This window comes from Serinus canaria, chromosome 7, assembly GCF_022539315.1.
Source record: "Serinus canaria isolate serCan28SL12 chromosome 7, serCan2020, whole genome shotgun sequence".
Classification (NCBI taxonomy): Eukaryota; Metazoa; Chordata; class Aves; order Passeriformes; family Fringillidae; genus Serinus; species Serinus canaria.
The window spans coordinates 5,285,506-5,306,785 of NC_066321.1; the positions used below are offsets into that span (position 1 = coordinate 5,285,506).

At 41.4% G+C, this 21,280-nt stretch overlaps 1 protein-coding gene across 1 annotated transcript in view; it reads left to right on the forward strand.

Annotated features, from left to right (window-relative positions):
• LOC103814623 (von Willebrand factor D and EGF domain-containing protein-like) overlaps window positions 1-21,280 on the forward strand; it is a 136,917-nt gene that overhangs the window by 106,153 nt on the left and 9,484 nt on the right. The window contains exons 22-26 of the mRNA XM_050976997.1: window positions 2,609-2,704; window positions 3,434-3,529; window positions 5,792-5,887; window positions 7,694-7,789; window positions 21,160-21,255. Of these exons, the coding sequence (XP_050832954.1) occupies window positions 2,609-2,704; window positions 3,434-3,529; window positions 5,792-5,887; window positions 7,694-7,789; window positions 21,160-21,255 (480 nt within the window). The remainder of the gene's footprint in view (window positions 1-2,608; window positions 2,705-3,433; window positions 3,530-5,791; window positions 5,888-7,693; window positions 7,790-21,159; window positions 21,256-21,280) is intronic.

Consider the following 21,280-nt stretch of genomic DNA (forward strand, 5'->3'; position numbering starts at 1 on the left):
AGTTATTGCAGAGAAACTTATAAAAACTGTATGATCTCATTTTAATGGAAAATAGAAGTTTGGGGATATTTCCCAGAAAGCCTTTTCAAAGGAAACAATAATGCACTTCTCCATTTTCACCTCCAGATTTTAAATTGTAAACATAAACATACATACACTTGACAGCAAGATTGACCATTTGCAGCAACGTTTTCCTCTTTGCTGTTATTTTTCCCTATCCAAAACCGCTTAGTACAAAAACACCACAATACCTTCCTACAATTTAGCAAATGCTCATGGAAAAAAGTATTCATTTCAGAAGAAGAAAGACAGGAGTTTGGGAAAATAATTTGACATAAGCAGTATATTTCTATTACAGTGGGAAATGTCTTTTAAGTGAATATTACCCTTACTCTCACAGAGGGGGCACTGTTCAGTTTTTATCTCTTGCTATTCACCCATAATAGAACAGTTTTAAACATTTTACTATTAAATGTCACCGTAAGAGCTAAATGCTTTAATATCCAAAATACCATGTTCTTCTCTGACAGTTCAGATGCATCTCAGAATGTGCAAAGGCCAGATGGAAAGGGCTCTATTCACACAGACTCACTTGCTCTGAGTGCTACACAAACCAGGCTGAAATAAAGCAGAAAATGCTTGAATGTCACCGTGCCTGGCACAGCACTGAGGCACCTGGAGGCTTTATGCAACCATCATCCTACAGGAAAGGCAATCACAGTTAATGTACTCTAAAAAGAGTGGTATATTTTCCCCCAGGTTTTGTACCTGCCTTGCAAAGAGGGGCAAAGAAATCACAATCCCAAGTTGCTCCAAGCCTCATCCAAGCTGGCCTTGGACACTTCCAAGGATGAAGCAGCCACAGCTTCTCTGGGCAACTTGTGCCAATGCCTCATCATCTTCACAGCTAATAATTTCTTCCTAATATTTATCTAAATCCATTTAGCTGTCCAGACAAAGATGATTTACATTTATCCCCTTTTTTTCTCCCCCATAGATATATACTTGGAATTTCAGCTAAGGACATGTTGATTTGCAAATGTCTCAACCTTATCCAGTCAAAAATAAATTTAGCCTAATGACATTCTCAGCATATACAGTATGGATCTAAAATACACTTGCAAGTTTTCTATTTTCAGGAAGGTCAAATCCTAAAGTTATATAATACAGCATTGAAAATTTCATCGTTAAATACCAAATACATTTCTTCAGTGCCGTTTGTGCCAAAGTGGTTTATTTAACAGCACCTTCTTGGAGTTTGTGTTTTTTAATACAATTAGAAAATGTGTGAGGGATTTCATTTTTTTTTTTTGGATGGCAAAGTTCATATTCCATGGCCTGGTGACAATCACAAGAGGTGATGAGGTCTTTAACACAATTACTGCATTTAAATTATGTGGCTCCCTAAGAATTAGTCCTTCATTTAGCTTTCCATTTCCATAGCCCATTTTCCAGCTTTAGGAACAAAATGTGGTGCATTAAGGTTCTCTTCCCTCGTAACAATACTTAAAATGAAAGATGCTTTGTTTCAGGTCTCGTTAGCTTCATTTTGCTTTTTCCTTGGAATAACCTTGCTTAGCCTCATATCCTTCATAAAAGACAAAACTCTGCCAGTGAAGTGAGCCAAAGTACAACATTTTTCACTGTATTCACTTCCCACACACAAGGGAAGATATTTTTCATTCTGTTATATGAGGTGCCCTTTTTTTTTCCCAGTAGCATGAGGTGCCTCTGGAACACATTTCTTGCTCTGCTTCTGTCACAGAGTTTCTCCTTTGAGTGTCAGTAGTCATCCTGTCCCTTCTGTGATGATTTTGTCCCTTCAGTGATCATCCTGTCCCTTCAGCAATTCCCCTTCCCCTCTTTTGTTTTTTGCCATATGCAATTATCTCTTATTAGAGGTTACAAAAGAATTCTCAGCTACCTGCCTCAGATCTTAGATTAAAGGGCCCAAAATTTCCAGGCTCTCTGTACAATAAAGTTTTTAGATTCAAAATTATCCACATTTGAAAAGCAAACATGCCTTCAGCAAACAGCCTGTTTCCTTTCCACACTCACCCTCTTCTTTCCACAGAATTACATTGCATACTGCAATAAGAAATCTTTATCTAACTTGCTCCTTTGTCTGCAGAGCTCGTGCTACTCATTAAATATTACCTTTTTTTGCTAAAACGTTTGCCACTTTGCTGACAAATCCACACACAACTCTTCTCTATAAGAAACCCTTAATCTCTGCCTTAATGTGAGTTCTGACACCTGTTAAGGCTTTCTGACCATCCACAAGGCAAATTTGTAGAGAGGGATGGGCAAGGTCTTGAGTCGTGACTGCACTTGTACTTCATCCATCACTAGCCTTCAAAACATGTACTTCAAAACATGCATGCTCAGAAATTAAATATGATTATGTTGAAACCATTCCCTAGCAGACTCCATACAGCTGCTCATTAGTGCTGTGTTGCTAATGGGATGGCTACTGCTGCCCTGCAGTGTTTTCCTCAGCCAAATTACTCACTGGATTAATAAAATGGGATGGGGAAAGGTGTAACCTGTGCTGTGCTCACAGCCACAGAGAATGTCACATTTGAAATGGATTTTTTCACTCTTGCAGCCCAGTGTGAGCCCCCGTGTGAGCATGGAGGAACTTGCCTGCCTCACAACACCTGCTCTTGTGCTTATGGATTTGTAGGGCCTCGGTGTGAAACAAGTAAGCATGAACTCACTCAGGATTTCCTCATCACATGTTTCAATTAGCAGAAAATTACAAAAGCAAAAAAAAAAAACTACCAAAAAGCCGTTTTTTTTCTTTTTTTTTTTCCTTAAATGATTCTTGAATACAAAAGATTCGAGTAATACAGGAGCTATTTCAGAGCATGTATTTGCCAGCAGCATTGCTGTATTATGTAAAAATATGCACACCTAAATCAACATTTTCTACGTAAAATTGCTTCTGGAAAAACAAACAAAAAAATAAGAAAAAAGTGCATGTTATTTATACTAATATTTAGGAAATTTAGGATTGTGAGTGAACACAGTAATGCTAATTTTGAGAACACAAAAGAGCAGCCAAACCTATTAGGAGCAATGCTACTCTGCAATACAAGCTTAAAAAGAGGTTCAATGGAGAAAATATCTGAAAATCAGCCTTCAAACCCTTCTATATCAGCAAAGCACATGCACTCCCATCATTACAGACCTCCCTGCTTATTTAAATATCAGGCTGCCCTTGAGAGGAATATAATTTTATCTATGAAACCGAGTAGCTGGAATACTTGAAAAGCAAAGAATTTTAGTTGTATGGCTTCTAAAGGAAAGGGACAGCTCCCACCCTCAGTCTACCTCCAGGACTGATACTATCAGTTATTGTAAGAGGGCAGCTTTAGGATCTGCAGGGGTGCTGGTGCTGAGATATTTTGGTTTTTTGTGTGTTTTGCAGTGGTGTGCAGCAGGCACTGCCACAACGGGGGGGTGTGTGTGTCACCAGACGAGTGCCGGTGCAGGCACGGCTGGAGCAGCCCCTCCTGTGAGACAGGTGAGTGCTGGGCAGGGCCTGATCCTGTGCCCAAAAGTGCCCAAAATCCCTGACACTGCCCCACAGCTCGGTGCTCAGACTGGGAATTGCTGATTAAAGAACTAAAGCCTAAGAACAGGAGACCAAGTGAGAATTAAAGCTCAAGAAGAGGAGACCAAGTACAGGGCAAAACTTCATAAGTTTAGATGTTTATGTAAGTATTCCTGAGTTTAAATGCTTACCTAAATCTCAGGGGTTTATAGAGGGAGCCTACCAACAGAATCTTTTGGCAGCTTTTTAAGCTTTGTAAGATTCTGGAGCACAGAATCTTACCAGGCTGTGCTGCCAGAATTCACACTGCTCCTCCTGCCTGCATCCCTCACTTGCAGAGCACCTACAGAAAGCATCCCCAGGAACAGGGGAGGAAGAAGCCACCCCCACCCAAAATGACAAGGTGTGGACTGGAACTAGGGACTTATTTCTAGTCAGGGCTCAAAGTTTTAAACAGACACAGCTCAGAGCCCCTTCTCAGGATCAAAGTCCTAAAAAATGGGGTGGATATTTTCTCCAAAGGCACAGAAACTACAGCACTCACCTGGGACAAGGCATGCAAAATAGTGAAATATTAAAAGATGAGAACTACCTGAATCAGTGCCAGACCTGAAGGCTCCAGAGGCACTCTGCCTCTGCTACAGTGAATATTAAATGGCTGAGACACCTTCAGCCTACATTACCTTCCCTGGAAGGTGAGAGATGTCATTTTAACCTCCATCTCCTGGAGATTGCTCTTCCTGTAAGTGTCAAAATGACAGACCTACTGAGAAAACATAAATTAGCCCAGCTATGATCCACAGGAAATGACTGGGATTGTCACTGCTATTCTGCTTCCCACTAGCTCTGCTTTTTCTTTTCAAGGAGTTCTGCAATTTTATTTTGGGGTGGCTTTGAACAGAATCATTCCAAGAGAAGGGCAGACAACAAGCAACAGTAGCAGCAACTTCCAGACCAGAATAACAGCAGCAGGATATTTTTTGTCTGCTGACAACTTTGGTGAAAGGCTGCCAGACTTACCTCTCTGGCACAGTTTTGAGTGCACTGCACAGAATATTTTGTGGGCACTTCTGGGGTTTCCCAACTCAAGTGTTATGATAGAAATGTCAGGAAGAATACAGGTATAAAAATGAAAAAAAAGAGGACTCTACCATGGAAATATAAACACTGACAGACTGACACAATTATGGATATCTACGGAGTAGCCAGGACAATGACATGACTAAAACAAATTCCCCTTAAGCAATGAATTAAATCCATTTTGACTTCATAACTGACTGCTCCTTAGTCAGAAAAACTCTCTTATAGACTACAATTTCACTTTTTTTTCTCTTTCCAAATTGATATTTTATTTCTTCTTTAGTTCATCTGAAACATTTTAGTGACCCTTAATTTATTTAAGCTTTAATGCATTTCTATTTTTAACAGGCTATCTTGCAAGATACGGAAAGACAAAGGGAACAGAAAGAAAAAGTCTGGTTTAAAGTGTCACTCTGCTTTATAATAAAAACTTTATCAGATTCCTTACTCTTCACACACTGACTTCCCATCTAAATCAATTTGAAATTTTAATAGTTTTGTTTTTAACAGCCCGGTACTTGCCACATAGAAATATGTAAGACAGCTTTTAATTCCTAATGTCTGTTGTATCATCTAGAGCAATAACAGACACAGAAAGAGGCAAAGGGAGCTCAGCCAGTGGCTTTGTTGGTGATGAATGAATCAATGTGTTGTGGGAACTGGCATTTAAATGAGGCAGAGCAAACAGGGTTCTTTGGTGCACACCTATTCAAGTCCATGGAAATGCCACAATGCTCTTCTGAATGCAGACAAAGCAGCAAACAATTAATATCTCATCTCCAGGTTAGCCAGTGTGTATTTTATTTGACTACATTTACTGCCTTGGGACTGTGCTTGGTGAGAATACTGGAATGGAAATAAATGAACTGTGCGAATCAAAAGAATACATCCGAAATAAATTAAATTATTACATTAAATTATAGCCTATTTCATCTCCCAAGCTATGCTGAAACACCACTGAAATGCTCCCACTGTGTCAACCGTGAATAAGTGCTGCGCTTAGCACAACTGATCTGCAAGGGTTGCATTAAACTTTTCACAGTACCACTAGAAATATTAATTCTAATGACACGTGCAGCAGTAAAAGAGTGCCTACTCTGAAAAGTTCAACATTACCAGAGATTCATGAAGTTATCTTATGTTCCCACCCAGCTGTGTGCCATCCTGTGTGCCTGAATGGAGGGGTCTGTGTACGGCCAAACACGTGCTCCTGCCCTTCTGGTTTCTATGGGCCACAGTGCCAGAGAGGTAAGAGAATTCTATTTATCATCTTGATAAAGGTCCCAAGCATTGTCTTAGATAGCACAAGTTCTAATGCCATTATAGTGCAAGGATTTCATATCACCAGAGCTTCTTACCTCCTCAATGTTCCTCGCAGGCAGCTCCTCCAAGCACTGACTGTTCCTGGTCCTTGCAGCAGCCATCTGACTCCAGAGCCCCCCAATCCACTCTTTTATACCTCTTGCTCTAATTGCCTACAGGTGTGGCCTGTTAAGATCACACCTGCTTCTAATCTTTAGTAATTGGCCCAGCTGCAACTCATTGGGGATAAGATCACTTTCTTTGCCACCTTCATTTACTCATACTGTAACCCCCTACAGCCAGGCTCAAAATAGAAATATACCCATAACATTAGCTACCCCCACATGAAATATATCCAGAGACTCTCCTTGTCATAAGTAGGCGTGCTCCCTCGTTACAGTCTGCCATAAATCTGCTTTTTATTGTTCCTGATGGTATTGGGAAGTAAGAACTTATTGGTGATGTCATAAATAGTAACTAAATGATTACTCTAAAACAGTGATATCATTAATCAGCAACTATTCAATTAAATGAGAAAGCATGGCAGTACCTTGTTCATTTTGGTACCCTGTGGTGTGTACTATACTGGTTTCAGAGCCAGGTGATAATTTACCTTCAAATGGGGCTCACAATGTCACCTACTTGACCACCCTAAAGTGCTGTGGATGGGAAACCTCTGTAGGACTTCATCAGATCCTTGCTTAAAAATGTGATCCAATATTGCTCTGCTTGAGCAGGAGCTGATTTTGAATCCCTGTCCCAGCTCTAAACTGAGGCTAACAGTGTCCTGGGCTTCTCACTCACTCTGTGCTGCAGAAGACAAATTAATTAATCCTTTAATGACCCAGTATCTCATTCAAGGAAGAAAACTTAAGACCCAAGCAGCTGGAGCACCCCTGTGCTAACCCCACTGGCTTCTCTTTTTTCAATATGATCTAGTAACTCCTCCTGAATCTGGCAATATAAATGCACCCTTATTACCAAAACAACTTCAACATTTAGAGGTTTTTGCTCTGACTCTCTTTTGTTTCCCACATTCCTAGATTAATGTGGTCCTGCTGTATATTTTTGCAAGTGAATGATTCACACAGAAAAATCCAATTGCAAATAGAGCTTGCTGAAAACTTTTTTTTTTTATGATGTTGGGGGTGAAGGAGAGAGTAAAAATTATAGACTGTAACTTGATGATCTTGCTCTTGAACAGGAAAGGTGATTTTCAACATCTAGGTGATTTGAAATTTTTGCTCTCAAGTTCTGGTTTAGACAGAGCTAAAATTTGAAAATAAGTGTCCACATTCATGGGATCTGAAATTGATGGGAGGATATAATGGATGGATGCTGAAGGAAAGAAAGCCCTTTCTTCTGCTTCTTTGAGAAAGGGAGAAGAAAGAGCACCAAGGCCAAGTTAGGAAATGTCCAACACTGATCCATATTTCATCCATATTTCCTTGAGGAAGCCCTTTGAGAGAGACTTAAAAATCTGACAGTATATCTGGGAATATTCTGACCACTCAAGTATCTAAGAGACCCTCAGGTGCTGGGAATCATGTCCCACATTTTTGCCACAAACAACACAGAATCAGGGTCTCCTCCCAGGCAATTGCCCAAATCACCCTTTGGAGAGACACCTTCCCAAAAAATACCTCTGTGAGCTGCTCTCCCAACAGGTCACCTAAATAGGAGCCTGTGCTTAGGCAGTGCTGATCCCCCAGGTGAGTTTGGTGCACAGAACCTTTCCTTTCCTCTCCCCAGCTGTTTGCATCCCCCCCTGTAAGAACGGTGGCCACTGTGTCCGGACCAATGTCTGCTCCTGTGCCCTGGGCTACACTGGAAGGAGGTGCCAGAAAAGTGAGTTACACATTTCCCTTTGTTTTCCAACAGTTCTCTGACTCCTAAACAGCTTTTCTCCCCTTTGTGCACGTTCCACATAACCTTTAGCTAAATATTACAGAACATTTAGCCTGGATTTGTGCTGTGATCACCTGTATTCCCATCAGAGCCCATAATATACCAAAAACCAACTTGTTAATTAGAATAAGTCAAGTCAAAGTAGGGAGAAGAACATTTTGCTGGAACCCTCTCTAAATATTTCATGCATTCAAAATGAGTAACATTCATATTCAGAGATTAATTAATTATTTTGCTTGAAAGATTTTTTTGGGGGATAAAATTAAAGCCAAAGGCCAAGAAGCTGACTAAGATACTTAAAAATATTAGAAAGTCATAGTTCCAGCTTAATTATAATTGGTTAACAGCCATTTATCCTTGAATTTGTTCTTGTCACTGAAAACTCCCTTTTTTCACGTTACCATCAGCATTTATATTTGATTCTTCGATTCTTCTGAGAAAATAGGTTATTTTGGCACTTTTACAGACTCAATTGCTCAACAATATCTGTCAGCCAGGGAGTTTAGGATATGTATGTGAAAACTTTTTTTTTTCTTTATTATTTCTTAATCAGTTTGAAATTGGCAAGAGGGGAGCTGTGAAAACAACCATTCTTGGCAGGAAGAATCTGTACATTTCCAGAGCATTTTATGTCTCTCACACACAGAGGGGAAAAAAAGCCAGTAAAAAACTCCCTGCAGCAACAAAAGCCCTCTCATTCCCCACACTGCAGCTCTCCCCTCCTTCAGCAGAGAGGGTCGTGACGCACAGTGCACAATTGAATAGTCTGTTCTGGCAGGAATGTGCTGGAGGGAGAGAAAAGGAGGAAAAAAAACTTATGTTTGGCATCCTGTTTTTGAGGTTAGGGAACATTAGAGAAGTGCTGTTTCCAGCTTTAAACACCCTGCCACATCTCCAGGCAGATCAAAGGGAAGCGTGCTGATGATGATTGCAGTCTCTCCCTGCAATCCTCCAAACTCCACCAACTCACAGCAGGTTCCTTTCCACTTTCCAAAAGTTTCTGAGGTTTTGTTGTCCATCTTGGTACAATCTTGTGCAAAACTGTTTTTTGAGGTGATGAAAACAATTTTTTTCTGTCTGATCCAAGCCTTCATTCTACTTCAAGAGCTGCTATTTAGTCAGGTTTATTTAGCCTAGTGTTATGAAAACTTGAATAAAGGGCCTGTGAAAGTGATGAATGAAGAGAAACACAATTAAATGGAAGGAAAACACTACTTTTTGCTGATTCTTACTGCCCACTGACTGCTAATTGGTGAAAAATGTTGAGCAATGTTTCTTTTTTCTTGCCTAAAATCAAGAGGACATGGGACAAATATCAAGATGCATCAAAAGAAGCAGTGAATTCACAAGATTTTGTAACAAGCAGTTTCTCGTACAGCTGTATGTCTTTTATTGTTATATAGAATAACTTCTCTCTCCTCTAGCAAAGATTTCAGATTTTGCTGCTCCTCTGGAGCAGAAGCCTGCAGGGCACAGCAGAAGTCAGTCTCAGCTGACCTTTGCAAACTTTCCTCCCCAGAAAATGCAGAAAACCAGCGCTCCCAGCAGTGGGAGGCTGCTCTCTGTGCAATAAAACCTCTCAGAGTTCAAATGCAGAACACATCTCACCCCTTCTTTGGCATGATTTCATGTCATTTTTCATCAGGCATGGACTAGATTGGGGGATTAGACAGAATGTGTGGCATACACTGAGAGGCTAAAGGGTGAACACAGGCACATGTTCCTAACTCTCACACAGACAAATGAAAAAGTGGAGAATAAATCCCTCGTGTGAAGAATTCCTACTACCCAACCCCTCTTTTTCTTAAATAAAACATGCAAAAACTACATTAAAAAACTACCATAATATCCATTTGACATTCCAAACAGAGCTGAGTATCATGCTGCTCATTCTGCAGGGTCACTGGCAGTAAACATATCTGTATTTATACATTCATCAGGGTAATTTTGATACTCCTGAGTCCACCCGGGGCAGCTGACTGTGCAGAGGTGAGAGAGTCCCATGGGCCTGAGTGCTCAGAAATCCAGCTGGGAGACTTTTTGTGCAGTGCTTCTTCCTGGGAAGGGTATGGCAAGAAGGAATCAGGAAAAACCAGTACACTTCTGCTTTACAGATGTTTTGGTTTTGGGATTTTTTCTGGATTTGAGCATCTTTTCTGTCAGACTTTGAGGACTCCATGTCAGGTAGCTGAGCCCTGAGTTGCACAGGACATTTCAGCTTACACAGAGTTGTAAAATCCACACAAAGAGTGAGGGAAAAAAGTGCACATGTCATGATAGCAAAGCTGCGATCAATGTGAAGTTTACTGGAAGTTTAACACTGCATCCTCTCCCTTTTCCAAATCACCAGGACAATATAAGAGACACTGCTAAAGGTGAACCTGTGGCACAAATCACAGCTCACAGGTGTCCCCTGTAGCTGCCAGGTGACCTCACACAGGTGGCTTAGCCACAATGATGAATGTGACAATTCTGAGGAAAAAAAAACCTTCTGAAGGATTTTATTATTATTTTAATTGTTCTTTGCTCTCTGAATATTAAATCGCTGTGTTCTTATTTACTTTTACACTTCTAGCACAGTTTCAAACACTTCTGACAGCAAAACAGCTTTATTATGTTCTTATATACACTCAGTCTATAATCTTAGAAATTTGGGGTGGATTATTACTTGACTAATAAAACCTATCAAGATAGAGTGAGTAAACTTAACACTAAGGCAGATAAATTGGCAGTTAATTCAATGTTGTCATTGTTTGATACACTGATATTGTTTCCACTGCTTTTAGACATTTCTCTTTCCTTCTTAATATCTCACCTGCAGGGACAAAGAAAAAAAACAGCTTCTATTTAATTTTGGCAGTTTCAGATTCTCAGTTGAAGGAGATAATAAAAACTAAAACCCACACAACCCATCCAAGAGGTACTGAACCCAAACAGGCTATTTTGATTTCTTCTAAACACATAGAAGCACAACTTAGGGTTTTCACTTTCATCCCTGTACAGTTTGGAATTTCTGCCTTATGATTTTTTGTTTCATCCCTGTACAGTTTGGAATTTCTAACACTGCATGACAGCCAAAACCGTGCAGGATGCAGTGGTGGCACCTCATCATTTCTATTCAGGCTCACTTTCCTTTCCTTCCTGAGCGTGTGGAGAAAGGCATTCAGCCTGAAAATTTGTGTTTTGTATCTAAATAAACATCAAACCCCAAAAAAAGTGTAAATCAGGGAGGTGTGACTGGCTGCCAGCTGCAGTAAGTGCCTGGTGATTATGCAGAGCTGACACCCACAGCCCAGGCACTGGGCTGAGCTGACAGGGAAATGTGTGCTTGTGCCTCAGCAATCTACAGCCTCATACCCTCACTTCAGAAGGATTGTTTCCAGTGTGATCAGTCTTGTTGAGAGGGAAGAGGCAAATGCTGGCAGCACCTCAAAATAAAATATGTTTCTGGATCAACTTTGCATCCAACAAACACGCTCGGGCGCTAGAGAAAAACTGTTTGTGCAGTGGTTTGAATTCCCCTTTGAAAAACACAACTTTAACAATCCTGGGGTGTCACTGCATTTCAGGAGGCTTTAAAGCAGGGTTCTGACTGATATCTACTGCATCCTTACAAAAATTATGAACAAAGACAACACGGTAGGTTTCCTTTATTTACTACGTGTATTTTCATAGGACTGCTCTACAAACAACCTTTAAAAATGAAAGCCCATAAAAGCTGAGTTTTCTTACAGAAGGTTGGAATGAAAGAAGGGGAGAGGAAGAGGGACCACACATTTATCCTTTCCTCTGCTGTCTGCTCCTTGTGAGCGCATTTCTGAGCGAGAAAAGGCGAGCCACAGCTCCCTCTGGAGCTCATCAGCAGGCAGAGGTCAGGGGAAAGCAGCATCCTCCTCCTGCCTTTCCCAGCACACCAGGCACACCTGGAGGCTGACCTCAGCCCCTCTTCTGGCACTACCTCATGGCCAGGCAACACAGCCAGAGACATGGGGTTTGCTCCCCATGTAAAACTGAGAGCAAGTTTCTGTGTGCATCTGTTTCATTGTGTTGGGCTCAATCCTGATGACTTTGTACCACATAAATCATCCCACTGACACTGGGGCTTTGCAGATTGGATCTCAGAGTTAGGAGATAACTATTTCTCCATTTCAGTAATTCCTGCAGCCAGGATTTATAGCCAATTCACAGTGTGCAATATAACTCACAGCCATTCCTCCAGCTCTGCTTGCTCCTCTTCCCTCCTCCTTTCTTTTCCCTTCCTAGTAGCACGAGGACTTTCTTTGCATGAGAGCTAGAGGCAAACTAATTGGAAATGTGAACACTGGGTTTCAAAGGCAGCTTTTTGCTAAGCAATGTCATATTGTGAAAGTCACCGATTTCCCACATTCCAGCCTTCCCATGTAATGTTTCTGTACATTACTGCCTCGCCAGCTGCATAAGCAGGAAGTTTTACTGCTCAACAAATCAGACTCCCACCGAGTTGTCATCTTGACACTGTGTGATATATTCTCTGGAGTGTCTTCACTGAGTAGCCAGATTGACTTAAGCTATCAAAAATCAGCCAGTTTGCAAGCCAAAGGTCCAGCAAACCCTCCCACACAAACAAGCAGGCAACAAACCACGTAGCTCATCCAAATGGATGGAGGGAACATTTACATCAGACTTGCTTTTCATACAGCAAGGATGTGCTTAAAATCAACAAGTGTTTGTCTAAGATTCCTGGGCAGCAAATATGCTTGAACAGTGGGTGTTTGGAAGGAAATGAGCAGCTGCTTACAGCAAACAGACCTGTAGCTTCCTGTTCAAAGCAACAAAACTACAAAGGTTTGTGGGCTGCCTTGTCCCCTGGTTGGTGCCCAGTCTGGAGACACAGGGCAGTGTGAACTGGTCTCAGTTCTTACTTGGTTTTCCAGTCTGCATAACAGAATAGGTTCATATTAGATGTCATCTTCCTCCCCTGGGCAGGAAATACAACAGAAGATGAACAAAAAAAAAAAAAATAATTCAGGCTCCTGCTGTCTTTCCTATTCAGTTGAACAAAACATGATCCGTGCATCTTGCCTGGGGGGAACAGGGAGAGCTGTGACTTCCCAACAGGAGAGACAGTGACTCAGGCACAACCTGGTTTTTGGTGTGCTCTCAGAGCACTGCTGCTCACTGCTCACCCTTAGTAAGGATTTGTGACAAAACCATTAGTCGGCCTTTCTTAAAAAGTAAATTTTTTCATATATATGTAGGTGATGCATTTATTTTAATAGGAGGTTTGAGTACATGCATCTGTCTAAATTTATTTAGACAGGAAGGGAACAAGAATATATCTGTGTAAGAACTGAATACATTTCCTAAATAAGCCCAAAATGTTATTAAATTTTTTATTCAATTCCATAAGCAGAACATTCCCAGACTACAACATGAATTTTACTAGAGTGGAACATCTAAATTTTAATATTCTTTACCTGTATCTTAAATGCACTGAAGAAATGGGACAGATCTGCTGTATGTAAAAGCATGCTCAAAGAAAACAAAAGGGCTTCCTGAATTACTGCATCTCTCTTTGCAGTGGCCTTCTATGTGACAATAAGCGCTTTTTGCCCGCTAATTGATTTAAGAAAAAACATTTTGGGGATCTATTTTTTTTTACTAAAATATTTTTTTAAACATCTCCTAAAAAAGGAGCAATGGATCTATCACTTGAAAAGCCCAGAGGACAGCTGGTCATGGAGATTAATGTTGTCTGTTTATCCACAAAAAAGTCATAGGCAAGACAATCCTCTCCAGCACTGGTTTCCATGTAAGCTTAAGCTAATTTCTGAGGCAGATAATACCAGGGTGATGAAGAGATCAGTGCAGTGCCAGTGCAGGCAGCAGTCCTATTCCAAACTTCTGGCCAGGTCCTCATTTCTGGCTGGGTTATCAGCCAGACCACTGCTGCCTGTGGCTGCTCTCCTTGTCCTGAGACTTAAATCTCCCTTTTCTTTTGCACAGCTGAAAATGAAGCAAATTGCACCAAGCACAGGCAGTGCCTTAGCCCTCTCAGGGCAAGGAGAGTGTGCCCAAATGGCCTGAATTGCTGGTCATCCTCAAGCACAGAGCTGCAAAAACAATCAACAGAGGAGGAACTGTGTGTATGAGCCCTCTTTCACTTCTCATTCAGGCATGACAAGAAAGCAGCTCAGCAGAACAATTTATATGCAGGCTGGAATGGTTCACTGACCTAATAAAACACAGAGCATTCTTCAATGAAGAGAAAATGTTACCAAACTCAAGCCCCTAACCAGCTGGGAATATGACCTGTGCTGAGAGTATACTTTGCAATTCCCCACATTAATTATACACTAACAGTTGCAAAGATGAAAATAAAGTAGAGCTATAGGCTTTTTCAAATTAATAGTGCTGCAATCAGACTAAAACCAGTCTGTAAATGAGAAAAAGGATTTACTAATGGTTTCAAAATCTCCCAGTTCCTGCAGACTATTCCCCAAACATCTCAATATGCACCTACACGTGCTTATTTTGTTTATGGTGGCTTCATTCTGCAAGATGCTGAAGCATTCCACAGCTATCCCAATGTACCATTGCATGTCCAGAGTTCCACAGACAATAGGCAAAGGGAAGATCATGAGACCAGGACAGAGAGATTTCAGTCCAAGGGGAGTGGGGAGTCCCCTGCCTGTATTGCAGTGACAATCCCTCACTGGTTCCCTAAGGTTTAGGAGTCTTGCCTACCACTCACTCACTCCCAGGGAATCTTTTGGAGGTAGAGATGGAGAGATTGGATCCTCCTTAGCTGACAGAAAATGTTAGCAGCTGCTGAGAGCAACGTGACAGCAAAGAGGATTGCAGTGCATCACACGCTGACTCTGGGAGTGCAGCCTAGCAGCTCAGTAGTTTTTCCATATAGTAGTAATTATTTTTCTCATTTTTACTGCACTAATAACTAAATTAGATTTATTTCCTGCTTTAATATCTCTAAAAGGCCCCATAAGTATATCAGAGTACACATCAGAATGAAGACCCAGACATAATTAGGCAAAGCACTGACATTGCACTGCTATCTATATGGTTTGCAATTTTTCCGGCCATTTTTTTCTTCTGAAATGTGTGCTAGGTCATGCAAACTAACTCTTATTGTTAGAGCTCTGTGGTAAAGTGAATATATTAGAAATGCAAACTGTCACCACAACCATCACAATTACATTTACAGCTCCCTCTGTGTCTTGTAGTAATTTGTTCTCCCGCACTGCATCCCTCAGAGGTTTCTAGCAGATTATTTTTTATTATTCAGAAAGGTAATTTATTGAAGAAGTGCTTTGCATCTCTGTCAGAGGTATGTGAAGCGAGAAATAGGGTGAGCAAACCTCAAAATGATTGGTAGCTTGATATGGATAAGGATCCAAATTTTAGAGCGTGGTACAAAATTTGGAATTTTATTATATGACAAGTATTCTTTCTTTCTCCCTAAAATTTAATCTGTGGCTATAATTACTGGCATTCAGTGGATCACACATCTGAGGTTAAACAGATAGAGCTTGCAGAGAAAGTTATTCCTTTATTTACAACACAGATGGGGAATTTCAGATAAAATCAACCTATAGGAAAACATATGTGCCTAAAACTCAGCATGGGCAAAACTATTTCCTCACTGCCCTTGGAAGCAGAAAAAAGGGGACTCGAAATTGCTGGTGTCCCAAATCCATAACGTGTTTTTCAGAGCTGTGTGCATTTGGGACCTTCACAGCAGCAGATATATTGGTACATCCATCTCACTAATGATCTGTTGAGCATCAGTTATACCCTCTAAAGGGTGAATGACATTTTTCTACCTCCACTAGTTGCTGCCAGTAGAATCCAAACAATGGTGTCCTTTGTTAGAAACATTTTTCTTGGCCAGAACACACCCAATTGGGGATTTTTTTTTCTTTTATTTCTTATTTTTTTATTTTAAAGGATTGAAAATCACTCAGCAGGGTCAGATCTTTATTTGGAGCCTAGAAGAATCCAAAGAGTTGTTCCCTTTCTGCAGTCAGGATAATGTTTCATCTGAGCAGTGCTGCTTGGGTGCATAATGCACTCAGAGAGATGGAGAACCTTCCTCCAGTGGATCAATTGAACTGTGCTATTTGGTGAAACTGCTGGTCTGACCTTCCAGTTTGTGTCCTGTGAAAGGGATCAGCACATCCCTGCAGTGTCATCATCCTGCATTCCTGGCACAGAGCTCCTCCACATTCACTTTGTTTTATCAATAGCTGATACATTTTACCTACAAACACTTGAAAGGGCTAGAAGTGCAAGCTTTAGCACAAAATCCACTTCTTTCACATTTGCTAACTTCATTTTTGTCCACAGCTTGACTTCTGCCAGCTGTATTTTCCTGACAAGAGCAGTCAGTGATATTTTTAAATCTCTCCCATGCTCTGTGTCCATACTGGGTTGTATCTCCCCAGCTACAGCTCTCTGCTTTTGAGAGTGTCACACCAAATCAAGGTAACCACTAAGCAGCAAGGAGGAAACAAACATTAAAACAACGTGTGCCCACAGATAAAACAAACCTGAGACTGATCAAGCTCCCTGCTCCACAGAAGAGCAATAGAACAAATTGAAAAATGCACTGGACCCACAGAGAAGTCATCAGTTCAAAACCAACACCAGCCAGAAATAAAAGCAGTGCCTGTGAATCACCCAGAAATGTCAGCACAGGGATGGTGACTTAAGGGATAAGTTGAAGTATCTACCAGTAGGTGTTTTTTGGCTGCATTTCTGTGTTCTTTGTCAGCAAGATACAGCCTGATGCATTGCCTTAGCTGGCCCACACAGATGTTACTGCTTGAGGCTATTTTCTCTCTTCTATCCAAAGGCAGGATGCACCCAGAAGCAGGTCAATTTACTCAGCTTCCACAGGAGAAAAAAACCCAAAAATAAAAAAGCACAAAAAAAAAATAAAAGAGAGAGAAACTGAAAGAGAAGCTATTTTGAAAACTACATCTTCTAATCAGCACTGCAGCCTGATTCACTGTCACCTCATCAGAGCCTTGGCTCAGGATACCTGATGACAGGTAATTTTGATTCAGAAAGAAATAGTCTCTGCAGTCTCATGGCCATGAAAGGACAAGGATATTTCAGTTCCTGAAACATTGCAGAAGATCTTTTTCTTCTAAGATTTCAGGGCCATGGTGTAATATTCCAGCCTTTTTTTTTTTTTTTTTTACTTTATGTGGGTGGTGATATGTCTTATTTCAACAAAATTAAAAGCTTTTCACTACTTACCATCTCCTTCTAGTGAGAAAAGGTGTAATGAGGCCCTTTTGTCTAAAGGTGGCTTAGGTTAAACTAGGAAAGCTGTTGATAATGCACAGAAGCAGTGGAGGTTTGCAGGATATGCCTGGCTATTTGTAATCTCTGTATCTGGCCAGCAGATACTGCTGCTTAATAGTGTGACCCTTCATCCAGCAAAGCATGTCCAGTGCTTAACTTTGCCCCCAGTCCCATCTGGTTTTACATAACAGATAATTTGCTTAATACTTTTTATATTTCAGTAGGAATGTTGCTGCAGATCAATGGGAACCAAGGCAGGCAGCAGAAGTCACAGAAATTGTGGGTGTCCATGGCTGGTGCTACTCACAGCAGGCAGGAGAACAAGGTTCACTTCAAACACAACATTTCAGGTGTTAGGTGGTTTTAGTAATTTACAGAAATATGTATTTTGCAGGCAAATTCCTCTCTTTGGCTGACAAAGCAGAAGGTCTGAATACCTTAGAGATTTAAGGGCTGAAGAGTTTGGTATGGAGCTTCATGGAGGTTGATAAGAGAGTTTCAAAAAGCACTTCACTGGGTCAAGTGAGCCTAGAAGGGATAAGCCATGAAAAGGGTCACGGGAAATTTTAAGTGATTGTAAGGTCAAAATGCATTAAAGCCATCAAAGAGAAATAGCTGCTGCATTAAACAGAAAACTCAGCAAGCTGTGAATGCTTGCAGTGTGTGGGAGGAGTGTGCCTGTTTTATGTGATGCTCTGTGCAACACCTGGGTTTTATCTTTTTGTTACCTTATCACAACCACCCCTCCTCTGAAATACAGCCCAGAACCATGCTGCCCCTTCAACCTGCATCATCACCTTCACTGACTGCCTGCAAGCTGGCACCCAGGACCTGTGGCTGGCACAGGACTCCCCCTGCTCCCAGTGATATATCCTGCCTAACTGCAACAAAGGGAAGACACAAATGTGGATTTTTTTACCCATGGCATTAGGAATAGTCCCCAAGAGAGATGGAAAACTTATCAAAACCCTGCAGTCTCTGGGTCAAGATGCCAAGGCTTTCTTAAGAGGAGGGCAAAAAAAAAAATAAGTGAGTCTTTTCAAAGTCATGCCAGTACCTGGGAGGATTGCAATAATTTGATTTGCTCTCCAAGTGTCTGATAATTTATTTAGTTTTCCTGTGAGAGGCTCTAGCATTTTTGTTTGCTATTTTGAAATTGGAACTCCTCCACAGAGGCCAAGGAGTGGGACTAGAAAGGATCCAAACTAGTTATCATTAACAAATGTTGAAGTCTGCCTGATGGGTATTGAGATGGAGTTGTATTTAAAAAAGTTAAAAAAAAGGGAGGACAAGGTGGAGATGTCAGGAGGGAAAAGGGGAGAGATAACACTGCATTCATTTACCTAAAGGTGCTTGTGAATTCCTTGGCAAAAAGAGAGTTTCTTCCCCAGAGGGCAGGCAGGCAGAAGTGCTCCTCCAGTTCAGAACAGGTTTGGTACTGACTTGAACCCTCAGTTCACTTTGCACTGAACTCCTTTGGATTTACACTGAAGTCAGAAATGCCATAAGTAATAAAGGCAGTTCATGCTATATTTTCATAGCTACTTGGTTATTTGTAAGGCAACTGAAAAAAAAAGGCAGAAATGGAAAGCTGAAAGTCAGTTTGAACTTATGTGTTTTATTTTGATCAAGACTGGACCTCACCTGTTGCTGAAACCATTGCTGAATTATTAATTTGACTCCCTGCAGCTGAGTCTGCTGTCAGTACAGAGAAAAAAAACACAAAAAACAACAGGTATGTGATTGTGTAAGGTTAAAAATATATAGAAAATGTAAGCAACAAAAGAAAGAAAAAAAGGTGAGATATCCATCTGAACAAGTGCTTCTGTCCTCATTACCCTTTCTTGATTTTACTTTCTAAGAGATGTGGTGGGAAGATATTGTCCAAGTTTCACATGATCTCAAAACAAAATCTACAGATTTTCAACTGGTTTTAGGAGAGCAGGTTAGTGATGGGGACATTATGGTCCATGAATATAAAAAAGCACAAAATGATTGTAAATCTAGAACCAAACTTCATGGTTTGGGCTCCTCTTTTCTAAATTGTGAATGTCTGAGCTGTTTTATAATTGAAATATGAATTGATCCAAGATTGTGGATCAAAAATCTCTTACTGGAGATGTGAGATCAAAGGGGAGAGAAAAAGGAAGAGGGAAAATAAGAGATTAAATGATTTCAGAGTTATGGAGGCCATGACCCTTTGAACTCGTGCAGGTTTGAACCAGTGGCTGCAGCATTTTTTAACAGCTCAGCAAGAACTGTGGATCCCTGTTAGCCTGAGCAAGCAAGGCCAAGATTGCAGCATGGATCAGGAGAGGTGGAGAAAGAAGGAAATGGAGGATGACAGTTTGAGGGCTGGGGTCCAAGCAGCCCCTATAATCATGGCCATGCCTGCTCTGCCTGAGGGCAGGTCAGGATGCTGAGGGATCCAGGAGGCTTGGCACAGAATGAAATGCAAATGTAGCAGCCAAGCAAGAGCAGCAATACAGCTCCAAAAGCTGCCAGTGCAGCAGCATCTGGGCTGAAGGGAGGGACCAGCACACAAAGTGCCACAAAAGCAATATTTCACTACATCACAGGAATAATTAGGGAACCTAAATCTACCTGCTTAAAAATGCCTGATCATCCCTGAGAGAGGAACAAAAGGTTATTCTCCCATCACATAAAAGTTGCTGCATTTTTTGCATTGCTGTCTTTTAGTAATCATCCTTATTTTGAGGCTCTATCAGGATTTTCACCTCCTACAGCAGAGGTCTGAGGGGGGACTGTGGTCATGCAGAGTCCTGTGTGCAGGGACAGCCCAGCAGTCAGGATTGCTGCCCCATTAGCACTCACTGATGTGCAAAAAGGCAGCACAACCTCGGGGCTGATGGAGGCACTGCTGTGCTTTAGCTGTCAGCCCCTGAGAGGAGCTGGGTGTCCCACAGCCACCCATCCCTGCAGGCAGGGAGGCACAGCAGCAATTACCAGGGCTGGGAAGGGGTCACTGCCAGCTCCACTGTGCATACAAAGCTTTGGACATGGCAGGAGCCTTTGGGCACAAATGTGTTCTCACACCTTCACTGCCAAACTCCTCCTGACTTGGCTCTCCTAGCCCAGTGCAGCCACTTGCTGTGTTACACAGCACTCCACCCAATTATCTAGTGCCTCTTCCATGGAAAATGCAAATCATTCCCACCCCCACCATACTGGCACTGCCATGGTTCTGAATTACCCAGCTCTGTTGGGTGCTTCCTACACTTACCTTAACAGGCAAGGAGAGACAGGACAGGAGGAATTTGGGTACCTGCCTATGGCACCTCCCTACATCAAAGCAGGATGGGTGTGACCTCCCAGAAAGGTGGGATTTTAATGCTGGATGTTCTAAAACAATATTGACAAGTACAGCTTAATCAAAGACACGAAAACTGGCTATTCAAATTTTTCATGAAGTCAACAAAAAAACACATCTGGCTTCTTGTGTTTGAAAGAACTCAGCTCTCACATTTGATTTGTACGAAAGAATAGAGTAAAAAAGGTAAGTATTTTAAGAAGGAGTGGTTCAAGAGGGCAATAGATCTTTAGGATTTAGGCTTGGTTGAATGCAAACTCACACCCAAACCTGTGTGAAAACAATCCATCCTCATCAAGGTTTTTCTTATCTAAATGAACATCTGAGAACATGAAGGAGGAATTTTCCCATATGGAAGTGAAAGCTCTAACAATCTTTGGCCTGTCCACTTGCTTTTCTGAGAATCTTTGTAATCAGGCTCTCTGCTCTGGTGAGGCAGCTCTTACCAGAACTTCAGCCAAAGAGTTTCCACATGACACAGCATTTCCCATAAGGATTTCTGGGACCTATCAAGCCTATGTGTTTCAGATTCTCAATTCCAAACCACTTTTCTGTTTCTTGTTTTAATTACAAGCCAACTAACCTTCTGCAAGGAAGCAAGTGAGCCTGCACCAAAGTCCTCCCTCATTTCCCAGCCCCCACATTCTTCCTTTGTTTGTTCCTGCAGGTGTGTGTGAGCCCACGTGCATGAATGGGGGCAGATGTGTCCGCCCCAATGTCTGTGACTGCCCATCTGGCTGGAGGGGAAAGCACTGCAGCAAACGTAAGCACCTCTGCTCCCATCCAAG